General features: G+C 38.8%; 1 protein-coding gene across 2 annotated transcripts in view; it reads left to right on the top strand.

Moving 5' to 3' along the window:
* The first annotated feature begins 1,058 nt into the window (after positions 1-1,058).
* The window catches only part of ankrd27 (ankyrin repeat domain 27 (VPS9 domain)), a 28,786-nt gene continuing 16,441 nt past the window's right edge, over positions 1,059-13,403 (top strand). Inside the window, exons 1-4 of one of the 2 annotated variants that reach the window (XM_058645140.1) lie at positions 1,059-1,359; positions 5,631-5,753; positions 12,264-12,374; positions 12,993-13,301. In XM_058645140.1, the coding sequence (XP_058501123.1) occupies positions 5,652-5,753; positions 12,264-12,374; positions 12,993-13,301 (522 nt within the window). In that variant the 5' untranslated portion in view covers positions 1,059-1,359; positions 5,631-5,651. The remainder of the gene's footprint in view (positions 1,360-5,630; positions 5,754-12,263; positions 12,375-12,992; positions 13,302-13,403) is intronic. The other variant, XM_058645141.1, reaches the window with a different exon arrangement.

The raw sequence follows: 13,403 nt of genomic DNA, 5'->3' as shown, positions 1-13,403 counted from the left end.
CCAATAATAAATAGCAACTTATACAAACATTTACTTCCTAAGTGATTAATGAATAACCACTTAGTTGTTGGTTTTGTTCTAATTACCCAAATTTTCTTTTAACGTTTGTTTTGTTTAAACCTGTGTGCACAGATCCCAGTCTTGATAATTCTGCTCTGAGATATTTTTTCCTAGTGAACATTCTTCCCACTTATGACTTCAATGTGGGATTAATTACTGCATTTTGACTGGTAACAATAGGAAAAGCACAGCTGGTAAACAATCAAATCAGTTAAGGGTGAGTTTCTATTTAGATGCCTCATCAGTTTGAGGGTGCATGCTCAACAGCACAGAACATTATTTCCTCTAAGGACACCCTTTGGGACATGTAGGGGCAGAAAGGAACTTTCACATGGCACCCCTTTTGATTGGAAGGGCACCCATAGGAAACAAAGTTGGCATCTTAAAGGACACTGCATCACTTTTCTCCACTAGAAAGGCACTCCTATAGAAACAATCTTTTTTTTATTGCTTTAGATGCCGCAATTGAATGGCAGCCAGTAGGGGACTTCCTCGTGTTTTTGGAGCAGATGTCTCAAACTTGTGGCCCTGTAATCGATTTTTTGTGGCCCTCTTTTCAATATCAAGTTATAATTATTTCTCGTAGTATTATTAATAGATTAATGTTGTATCATAAATAAGTTTTTATTGTGAATACATTGTTCGATAATATAACACTTTTATATATATGTTATATATTATATATATATATATATATATATATATATATATATATATATATATATATATATATATATGTATATTAAACTGCTCTGTAGCAGGGTTTGTTGCTTCTTTGCATCCTTACAGCTTCAACCTTACAAGTTTAAGCTCACAATGCCCACATCTACTATACAGTTGCTTTCTTTCTCCAAAAAAGTTGCACTATTATTCAATTGACTGGCCGCCTCCTGACCAGACCAGATTTGTAGTTATTGGCCTGTAGAGGGCAGTGTGAAACAGGTGTTATTGATACATTTGGGTCATTTACAGTTAAGCAGTCAATATGTTCTGAAGTGTAATTATGTGTAATGATCATCAAATAGTCTTATAACATTATTTTAACAGTTTGGCATGTGACTTTTAACTGGAAACATTTAACTCAACCCCACGCAGGCACAAGCACCTTTGATGGCTCAGTTGTTACGTGTTTCCTCTATGAGGTCTGGCAACCCGGCGGTGACTAAAGGCTAAGGTGGTGATTGCCGCAACTGTTTATTTAGCCAGATGATCCGAGTAAACAGCTCCTGACAGGCTGCCGTGGCCGCCCCTCATTGCCATGCCAAAGCCTGGATGAGCTGAGAGACCTACTGATAAGAGGTAAAGCGTCCATCTTTACTAACCATTGTTCCTGTTGACCATGCTAACATGTAAACAAGCTAACGTTATATGTGACGTGCGACCTCGGTTGCCAGGAGTGCTAATGCTAACTGCACATCTACAGCCATATTCACGATTCTTGCCTGGTTTAAAACGATGTTGCTGTTTTTTTATCGCTATAGCTTGCAAGCATATTTTATCGTTAACCTTCCAGTACTCAGCTCTGAAATCGAGTGTCACATCAGGATTTACAGCGGTTTGTGAACAGCTGGCGTAGGTTAGCTTTATGTTTAGCAAAAAACAACCCCTCACATACACATTAGTCACCTGCCATGAACACACACTATGGAGACATCGCTCTAAATGATTATTAAAAAAAATTTACTAATATCCTCAAACCAAGTCACGAGGTAACAAAATGGAGTTTGTCTTGAATTTTCTAGCTGCATTGGAAACAAATACATTTAGAGCAAAATATTTTGCCTGAAAAACAAACGAGTGTCGTCTATATTATTCTAACGGCTTATATTGGTTTTATTCACAGCAAAAACATTGATAAGTTATGATGTTCAAATAATTGACAATAATTTTATTTTGTAAAGCCCCATTCTTGTCTCTTGTCTAACTTCACGTGTCAGCTGTTAAAGGTCAATTTACTTTAGATTTCTCTTTGAAGTCGTGCACTTTGCTGCTGTTTCCCAACTGATTGCTTGATCCTGAGAAACAGGATGGGATGATGTCAAGTTATTTATAGGTCAAAGGTGGCTGGTAAGGTTTTTTGTCTTCCCACTTCTCGGTTTTACTCAGAAGAGATCTGGATAGTTTCATTCTGTATGGTCAGGCTGCATCATGTGTTCAGTGTGTGTGATGTGAAGCTTACTTTTTAGCCACAAATCCTATTTGAGCTCCTGAGAAATTGGTATTGATCTGATGAAGTAAGGAGACAGTAGTGGTGTTGTCTTTCATTCCCCCGCTCATCTGATCTCCTCTGCCATCTGCTCAGAGTACTTTGCTTCATCATATGGTAGGTTGTTTCGGTCACAAATTAAGATTGGGATTGGACTTTTATTTATGTGTATATATATATATATATATATATATATATATATATATATATATAGTTTTTAAGGATAAGGTTAAACTGCTCTGTAGCAGGGTTTGTTGCTTCTTTGCATCCTTACAGCTTTAAATGTCTGCTCTTATTAGTCTAACAGATATCAACACATTGTCCCTTGAATTGCTTTTGTGGTTTGAACTTTTTATAGACATTATCCTGAATGATACATTCATGTATTGCTTTGTGAAAGTACATGATAATCAATTGAGTGTGGTTTATTGTATTTGTATAGTGCCAAACCAAAACTTTACATTATCTCAAGGCACTGTACATAATAAGGCAGAAACCTTTAAATATTATTTAGAGAAGATAAACCCAGCAGTTCATACAATGAGCAAACACAAGGCATCATTGGAGAGAAAAAAATCTCTGACAGAACCAGACTTAAAAAATGTGCAGCATCTGCCTCGAACAGTTGGGGTGAAAGGAAAAATAGGGGACAGAAAAGGGGTAGAGGGAGGTCGATGTAGAGACACGAGAGAGAACAGGAGCAGATGAATAACAGTTGTATCAATTTTTAGGTTTAGACAGGACAGTTCTGAATCGGTTATGACATGTTTATACTACTACAATGTAATTTATACATGCAGTAGCATAGACAAAACACAATAAATGCAAGCTGCTTGGTTTCAGTTCATGTTGTAGTTATGTTGTCCCTGTATGTAAGCACAATATTTAGTTTGTGGGGAAAACACAACATTTCAGGTTTTGGATACACATTTTTCACCATTATCCGACACCTTAAAATCAAGTAATGGAGAAAATTATTGACAGATTAAAGGACGATGAGCGGAAGAAAATGGATGGATGGAAATTATTATTATATCATTTATGTTACATTTTATTGATATATTGTTCCATACATAAAATACAAGATTTTGAATAAGTTGTTAGACGTCCTGGTTTCTCTCTGTCAGGTATTTATTTAACAATAATATCTTAAAATGAAAATGAAAATCAAACTACACTTGGTTTCCATTCAGCGTGTGTTCTCCTATGCACACATAATTAGATACCAGCTGAATGACCATAATCTCTGTGTGTACTGTAATGAAGTGTATGTCTTTGGCCCGAAGGGACGGACATTCTTTTACACTACTGAATACATGAGCAATTTCGAGCCTTGGTGGTCACAAGGACCATGAGGGTCACGTGACTCATTCCTTGCAGCTTCATCCCGGCTGAGCTGCCTGTCATGAGGCCGCTCAGTCGGCTGGGTGGTCCGTCTCTAATCTACTGAACCACAGTTTAGTCTCTGCTGGAGCTGAGGGAGAATGAATCTGATGACTGAGCAGAGGGATGAGGTGAGCAGTAAACCTGTGGAGTGTTGTGATCGTCCAGTGTTGATCATTTCTCTTGAGCAACATGCATGAAGGGGCAGAGGAGCAGACGGCTGGTTGTTTCAGTAGCTGTTTTTGGCTGTTAGGTCACAGGGAGAGTAGTAGGGCTGCGATGCTTAATGGTTTACTCAATTAAGCTACTAAAATGTATTGATTTGTTTTGATAATTGAATGATTGGTTGTAGTGGGTTTCTATAAAATGGAAACTACTTAACTGCTTTCAGCTTCTGAAATATGTCTTCTGAGGGTAAACTGAATATCTTTGGTTGCTGTCATTTGAAGTGTTCTGCCTTTTATGAACAAAACAAGCCATCAATTAATTGACAAAATAATACCTTTTAAACATGTTCTTATACTTTTAAAGGGCACAGTTTATGAACAGACATTAAATAACATAGGTAAGAAAACACACACATTCTCATATGCTCACAGATAAAATGTCTAGAGTAAAAAAGCACTTCTAAGAGGTGGGATTTGAAGAAAATTTTGAATGTGGTGAGGTCAGTGTATTCTAGCATGTGTTTGGGGAGAGTGTTCCAGGTCTGCTGCTTGGTCTTGTGAGTTAAGTAGTCATGGGTAGTGATGACAGATCGAAGATCAGGGTACGTATTCAAAAACATAGTGAGATTTTTAAATGGGAAGAGAGTGGTGACAGCAGGGATTGGTGACGGATCACTCACTCAGAAAACCCTTAACTCTGCCTCCAGCACCAGGCATCAGAAAATAATAAAATGTCTCAGAATGGCTGATATGTGGACGACATCACAGTTTCCACTACGTCAGAATCTGAACCCAAAGAGTAAAGAATTAAGCAAGCTGATGTTTCTTAGTTTTGCTTGGAAATGATTCAAATGATCAGTTGATTTAACTAGAACACAAACAGTGTTTGTGGTTAGAAAGTTGGTAAGTGATCACATCCAGGTTTGGTTTGGGTCACTGCATGGAAAGGGACAGTTGTAGTTGTAGTTTTCCACACTTTAAAGAAGTTTTTGTCTGCAGGAGATTTTGCCATGCAAGAAACTATAACTTCAAAATAATCTGAAAAGGAAAGGAAAAATAATGCCTATCTAAGCAAAACACTCAGAAATGTCTAAAATGGTAATTTTATTTTGCTCTGTTAGTCTCTTTTTTTTAGCAGCTGATTTGATCTAATTGGTTAATCAAGAGTATCATTTTGTTTTTGAGACATGAAAGAATCACAAGATCTGTTTTGGGGCTTTGTTTTTCTCTCCTCAGACATCAGCTGAATGGCTATAACTCAATTCTTGATGCAGGATTTACACATACCTTTTTGTGGAAACAGCATATCACTGTCATCATTTATTCATTACAACCTACTTGTAGTTCAGCATGGATGGAGGGTGCTTTTGTCTTTCAGTGGCATTTTCAATTTTCAAAAGATCCTTTTGTGGACCATTTTTAAATGATTGAACATGCATAGAATTTTATTTGTATCTCCAAACCTCAACATTCAAGACACAGAGGACTGCACAGTTGAGTCCTGGCACAGCAAAAACATAAAGAGGCACATTTTGTAGATAAATGACTGGTGCCAGTGCTACACCGAGGCCTTGGTCAATAGAGAGTTGCGGATGGCACCGTCCTGAGTTGTTGTTGAGGTTTGTGCTTAGGAATGTAATCAGCTAATTTTAGAGAAGACCGAATATTACTTTTTTCTCTTACGATCAGGAGAATAAATTGGTTTGAAAATGTAACTTTCAATCACCTCTCCTCCCAAACATCACCATTTGAGGCCTTGGTTGATTATTGTAATTATAATCTGTCAACATTCTCTCCTCCGGCCTTTTCTCCAGGATCTTGACATCCAGCTCCTTATGGCTGTATATGATGAGAACATCCTGAGGAATCCTTTCTACTTGGCGTTGGAGAAGCAGAGGCCAGATCTCTGCAGCCGAGTGGCAGAGCTCCACGGCATTGTGAGTCACACCTTTTGTCTCCTCTTATTAACAATGTATGTCTAGGATTCCCATCATGCACTCTGATAAGCTAATTTAGCTGATGATGGAGGGGATGAGTTGTATTCATTGACACGTTGCTGTGTGTGTTCTAGTAAGGAACTGTCTATGCTAACAACTTGGCAGAGCTGATCAGTTCAGCAAATGTTATTTTAGCATTCTGTTAGATTCTTCCTCAGCTCTCTGATGGCACACAAAGCTCAGCCTGTGACAGAAATTACCTGAAATGTACATTGTACGGCACAATATTTCACAACTATATTTAAAAATAAAAAAAGAGGGGGGGCGCTGTTGAGCGATGGAGGAGTAAGACGTGTTCGCGCGAGCTCTGATAACTTTATCTTTATTAAAACACTAAACTTTTGTAAATCCGCTCTTAAAATCCTCGGAACGACGCAATAAGATACACACAAGTACATTACAGAGACCAATGTAAGGAAAGTATGTCAAAAAAGGTGAAAAGTAGGAAAAACGATCAACAAGAAACAGGCCCCGACCAACCCTCGGGCCCGAGTAACACACCTCTACCTGTTGTTATGACTGACGAGGCGGACCCACCTAATCGTGAAATACTAGCTGCTATCGCTAACCTGCGAAATGAAGTCACTCAGATAAAGAACGATATATGTGCCTCCATAGATGTACGTATACAAACGGTTTGCACTGAGCTGAGAGAGGAGCTGGCTACTACTAAAAAGGAAATTCAAACATCCATTTCAACACTTAAAGAAGCCACGGCCTCGCACGAGAAGACTATTACAGAGCTAGAGAAGTCAGCCTCACTCCACTCCGACGATATCACTGCTCTCCAACGCCAGGTAACACTACTGAATTCTGAAGTGGGGAAACTGACTGAAAAATGTGAGGATTTAGAGGGCAGATCCAGGAGGCACAACATTAGAATCATCGGAGTTCCCGAGGGGGTAGAAGGACCCAGGCCGCGCGACTTCGTAGCTGACCTGCTAAAAGATGTGCTATCTTTGGATGAGAAGCCACTTATTGACCGAGTGCATCGGACCCTCCGGAGAAGCCCCGACCCTCGAGAGCCCCCCAGACCCTTCATCCTGAGGCTACACTATTATCATGTGCTTGAGGACATTCTACGGAAAGCCAGTGCGGCGAAGCAACTTTACTTCAGAGACAAGAGGATTCAAATATTCCCCGACTATCCTCCGACTGTGGCTAAGCGACGGGCTCTATTCAACCGTGCCAGGGAGCTATTGCGCGACAAGCCCGGCGTCAGGTATGGCCTACTTTACCCCGCAAGACTCCTGGTCACACACAATGGTACACAGGCATCCTTCACAGACCCTAAAAAAGCTGAGGAGTACGCGGAGCGACTCTCTGGTTCGGGGTCATCTACAGCTGCAGCGGACTGATTAATCATGGATCTCAGGAATAGTTTTTTGTTTTTTTTACCACAACAACTGTTACCTGCCCAAAAACAAAACAAACCAAACATAACTGCCTAACTACATACAACTAGAGTCTGACGGTAAGAACATACATGCATAGTGTGGAAGTCGTGGGTTGCTACACTGTATCCTTTATGATATAGATAACGTTACTGTATTGTTATTATCCGACAAGAATCTCTCCTTCTCAGTGTTAGCGTTATTCATTTATTCATTTTATGGAGCTCTATGGTTATATTCAGCTTTATGTCTTAAGTGTGTTGCCCAGTGTGATCCACAATTACCTCTTGTTTCTAAAACTCTAGCAATGTTCAAGCAGCTATATGTTTATTTCCAGGGCTTAAGACTAATTTTTGGATGCTTACCCCTTCAGATTGTAATCAAAGGTGATTTCAATTTTAAATGGCAGAGAAGAAATAACAAAAATAGAAATATGTTCATTTGATTTGGATAATTTCCAAAGTTGTTTATGTGTATATGCTGCATAAGATGTTCTGGTCAAACAAAAAAAAAAAAAAAAAACGTTTTGAATGCACAGTTCAGGTTTGGGGAGTGCATTTGTGTTTAACTCTACGTCTCCCTTGTTCATGTGAAATGTGACGATAGACGTGCTTGTATGAAGCGGGGTGTGTGCGTGCATACCCCTGTGTGGTTGTTCGTTCCCTTTCTCATATTTAAATTTCTTTATTATTAAGTTTCAGAGCTAATGAACCAATTTTGAAGTTAACACAGGCCACCAGTAGGTGTGGAAGTAACCTTAGTTATCAGTTTTTGTTTTTTGCTTCCCTAAGAAGGCTCGCGCCATTCACTTTGAATTGGCTAGAGTATGTTATTTTGTTTTTTTTATTAATATGTTGTTCAGGTTGACCTGGGGAGGGAGATTTGGGTTGGGGAAAGAAGCTGCAGTGGGATGGAAGAGACGAGAAGACCTTACAGAAATTGATTACCAATACCAATACGCGGGGTACTATGAATGATAGCAACAAGGAGAAAAAAAATCTCACTTTTTCCAGTTGGAATGTGCGGGGAGTTAATAATCCAGTCAAAAGAGGGAAGGTTTTGTCTCATCTTAAATCACTGACCTCGGATATTATGTTTTTACAAGAGACCCATCTGAATAATAAATCACATGGCAGGCTCAGGACAAAGTGGATAGGAGAGATCTTTCACTCAGCGTTTTCTTCCAAAGCAAGAGGCGCAGCAATTTTAATCAGAAAAGGTGTACCTTTTTTGCCGAAAAAAACAATAACCGACAAAGAGGGTCGTTATGTTATAGTGATTGGAGAGATTCAGAATATCTCCCTCACCCTAGTGAATATGTACGCACCTAACACAGATAATCCTATATTTTTTCAGAAAATCTTTGCATTAATACCGGATATGTCACAGACTAATTTGATAATAGGAGGAGATTTTAACACCGTTTTGGATGCATATCTAGATAGATCCTCCTCGACGAAACCTCCCAGAAATGCCTCAAGTGAATTCCTTAATACATATATGAATAACACAAATATCCTAGACATATGGAGGATGATGAACCCCTCAGGTCGCGATTATTCATTCTTTTCACCTGTGCATAATTCTTATAGTAGGATAGACTACTTCCTAGTTGATGCCAAACTGGTACCTTTTGTAGTGGATGTTCGGTATCATAGTATTGTAATTTCAGATCATAGCCCACTTTCCTTTTCAATATGTTTAGACCACATAGATAAACCGCATACCTCTTGGAGATTAAATCCTCACCTGCTTACTGATAAAAGATTTGGTGATTACCTAAAAGATCAAATCTCATTGTATTTTGAGATGAATGATATTCCGGAGACTTCTCCCTCCACTCTCTGGGAGGCGTTTAAAGCCTATATTAGAGGTAGCATAATCTCATTTGAAGCATCAAGGAGAAAAGAAAATATGTCCAAATTAAAAGACCTGGAAGAACAGATCAAAGCACTGGATCAGGAAAATGCTCGTTCCCCATCTACAAATCTGCACAGAAAAATAACAACTTTGAAATATGAATACAATCAAATTATGTCTGTGAAGATTAGTAAAGCATTCCTGTATACCAGACAAAGGTTCTTTGAATTTGGGGATAAACCGCATAAATTGTTAGCTCGTCAGCTCCGAAAAATGGAGAATGATAGGACAATACATAAGGTCAAAGCCTGTGATAACACGTTACTCACAAAACCTAGAGATATCAACAACAGGTTCCTCGAATTTTACAAAGACTTGTATACTTCTAAATCCACTTCAGAACCTGATATTATTAATACTTTTCTAGATAAATGTAACCTACCCAAGTTAGGTGTTGAAGATTGTAAATCACTGAATGCTGAGCTCACAATCAAAGAGGTTCAGTCTACTATTGCCTCGTTAAAAGGTAATAAATCACCAGGTCCTGACGGACTCCCTGGAGAATTATATAAAAAGTATGGTGAGAAGTTATCTCCTTATTTATTAAAGGTATTCAAACATGCTCAAGAGAGAGGTGCTCTACCACCAACTTTAACTGAAGCTGTGATTACGGTAATTCACAAGAAAGGGAAAGATCCACAGGAAGTAGGTGCTTATCGCCCTATTTCTCTCCTAAATGTTGATGGGAAGCTATTTGCCAAAATATTAGCTAACAGACTGAGCCCCTTGTTGGGGGGGTTAGTTCACCCAGACCAGACGGGTTTTGTACCTAACAGAAACTCTACTTTCAATCTGAGGCGCCTTTTTAATATTATGTACACAAGAAGGGAACCACACTCTGATCTTGTTATACTTGCACTTGATGCTGAAAAGGCATTTGATCAGATTGAGTGGCGATACTTATTTGAAGTTCTCAGTAGATTCAATCTCGGAGATGGTTTTTTATCACTAATTAAAATTATCTACAAAAACCCGACAGCCCAAATTCTAACCAACCGAACATTATCCTCCCCGTTTCAGTTATGTAGGGGGACGAGGCAGGGTTGCCCCCTTTCCCCTCTAATCTTTGCTCTTGCTATCGAACCACTGGCTCAAAGTATTAGACTTGACCCTCAGATACTTGGATACACCACTAAAGGAACAATTAGTAAAATATCTTTGTATGCAGATGACATTCTTCTTTATTTAACACGTCCACAAATGACTATTCCGGTATTATTAGATAAAATCAAATTATTCGGTACTTTCGCTGGATATCGGATTAATTGGACAAAAAGTGTCTTGATGCCAGTTCACAGGGATGATCTGACTTTCCTAATTAATCTCCCATTTAAAATCTCCTTGGATAAATTCACCTATTTAGGAATAGAAGTGACAAGACAGTATTCCTCTCTCTTCCAACAAAACTTTCCTCCTTTAATAGAAAAACTACGCTCTAGGTTATTGTTTTGGGATGCACTCCCAATTTCGATGATCGGAAGAATAAATGCGGTTAAGATGGTCTTCCTCCCACAGTTATTATATCTGTTTTATAATATCCCGATATTCCTTAAAAAAACATTTTTTAAACATTTAGACTCCTTAATTACTCCTTTTTTGTGGGGACACAAAGCTCCCAGAATAGGTAAGAAATATCTCTGCAGGGCTAAATCTGCAGGAGGATTAGCACTCCCAAATTTTCTGTTTTACTACTGGGCCTCAGCGATTAAGACTTTTATTTTCTGGCTGAACGCCACAAAGTCCCCACCTAATTGGCTACTGATGGAACAAGAGGAATGCCATCCATATTCATTGGCAACAATTCTATTAGCGCCTACTAAAATCAGTAGATCATTATATAACAACAATCCTATTATCCATAACATGATTTGTATTTGGAAACAAATCAAATCCAGTTATAATCTTAAAGCCATATCCTCTCTATTACCCATAGATAGAAACCCCACTTTTGCCCCGTCTGGTTTGGGTGGAGCCTTCTCTAGGTGGAATCAGAAAGGTATTAAATGTGTTGGAGATCTGTATATACAAGGTGTATTTGCCTCGTTTTCTCAATTACAGCAGAAATTTGGACTGGAAAGTAATCAATTCTTTCATTATCTGCAAATCAGAGATTATATACGTAGACATTTGGAGGATTTTCAGACCGAAACAAAAACATTAATAGATGACTGTCTGAAATTGCCGATATATGAACCTAAGTTGATAACACGTATCTATAATAATCTCCTGTCATTTAGTCCCCCCCCTGCCTATATACATAGACGCAAATGGGAGAAACAATTTGGCGAACCGATCACAGATGATCTATGGGACAAAGCCCTTGAGAAGATCATCACTTGCTCACATAATGCAAGACACTGTCTTATTCAATTTAAAATTATACACATGCTCCATTTCTCAAAGGAAAAATTACATAATATATATCCAGAAGTATCACCTGTGTGTGATAAATGCAAATCTTCCATTGCAACCCATCTTCATAGTTATGCACTATGCCCCAAAATTTACTCTTTCTGGTCTGGTGTTTTTGATATAATGTCCGAGGTTATGAGATTTGTGATAAAGCCAGAACCCTTACTTATTATTCTCGGGGTGTCTGAAACCTTTCAGAAATTAAACAAAGCACAACAATGTTTTATTTCATATGGTCTTATAATAGCGAAAAAAATTATTCTTACGTTATGGAAGAGTGTAAACGCACCAACATCTAAGATGTGGCTGGATGAATTGACTAATACGCTCCATCTGGAAAGAATAAGATATGTTCTGAAAGACAGTCTCCAACATTTTGACGCGACTTGGCAACCTTTGATACAGTACCTTGCTGATACAAACCCAACTTAATATTCGGTCTCTTATGCGTAGCAGGGTTCTTATGATATTTTCCATATGGGTCTTCTCCAGGGGGTGAGGGGTGGGTTTTGTTTTAATTTTGTCAACCTGTTATGTTCTGTTTCTGTCGTCTGTTTACTTGTTCTGTAATTATATTTGTTTGTTTGTTTGTATTATAAATGCCCAATAAAAATACTTAAGAAAAAAAAAAAAAAAAAAAATAAAAAAAGAAGTTTTGTTTAGTTTTGCATAAATCAAATCAGGGTGTTGTTGTTGACTTAATTTTCCCTGCAATACTTTGCAGGTCCTTGTTCCCTGTTGTGGAAGTTTGACCAATGGTGGCTACTCAGACTCTCAGTTTGACAGCTATGTACTACAGCCGGTGGAGAACGGATACCAGGCTGTGGATGGAAAGGTTTGTTTCCTGTCTGGTGCAACTACTGTGTCCAAAAGATCAGAAGCAAATAATTTCTTTGGCAAATGCAGTATGAAACACATTATGGTATCAAAACTCTATCAGCTGCTTCAAGGAGTCTATTACAAACAAAGGTCTGCATCACATTTTGTCTTGTCAGAGCTGTGACTAATAACATTATTGATTGGTGTCTGGTGAGGGGGTTAGATTCACTTATAATGAAAGAGGCTGGCGCTCTCCACTGTCCGTTTATAAACCTGTCTCAGAAGAAACACTGCAAGCTTTCAAGGCAATTTAAAAAATGAACTTGTGCTTGTTTTTTTTTTATAAAAGTGAAAACATTTGAGTCTTTTATTTTTTATATTATTCAAATGTTAATTTCAAAATTTTAAACTAAAGTTCTAGTGCAGAACCACTATTGCCCCCTTGTGGACCGCTGAGTAATTACCACAACACTGCAATCCTGATTTGACCTAGATTTTCTCCCACACTTCTCCCCAGCTCCACCACACACGGATACATGCCGGCAGCTCTGATGATGATTTGAATACTTATTTTGCTGAATTGTAAATTTGAGAGAGTAAAAACTCTATCTGTTACTCTCCTTGTATATTTTAGGAGGTAAGGATTCAGGACAGGCAGGTCCTGCTTGGATCCGGCTTCCCAGCTCCGGTGTCGGTGTCCATTTTGTTTGAGGAAACCTTCTACAATGATCAAGAGCAGAGCTACAGCATCTTATGCATCTCGCGTCCAGTCGAGGTAGACACAAGCCCTGCTGAGTTCAGCCAGCCGCACCCTTACTGCCTGAAAAACGTGGAGGATGTCAGGGAGTTCCTGGGCAGCCATGCGCAGAAACTGGACAAGTTCATCCTCAGCTTCTGTCAGGCGTTTAAGGAGCAGGAGAGGAAGGGACTCCGACACCACATAGTATGATGACATCCTAGATCCTCACCCCCATCATTTTATCTGCTCACCTCCTTCCTTCTTCCTCCTCAGCTTGTTTTTGTCTGTTTTCTTAGATTAGTTTCT

Source organism: Solea solea, chromosome 12, assembly GCF_958295425.1.
Source record: "Solea solea chromosome 12, fSolSol10.1, whole genome shotgun sequence".
NCBI classification, from domain to species: domain Eukaryota; kingdom Metazoa; phylum Chordata; class Actinopteri; order Pleuronectiformes; family Soleidae; genus Solea; species Solea solea.
This window is presented reverse-complemented; position numbering and strand designations above follow the sequence as displayed.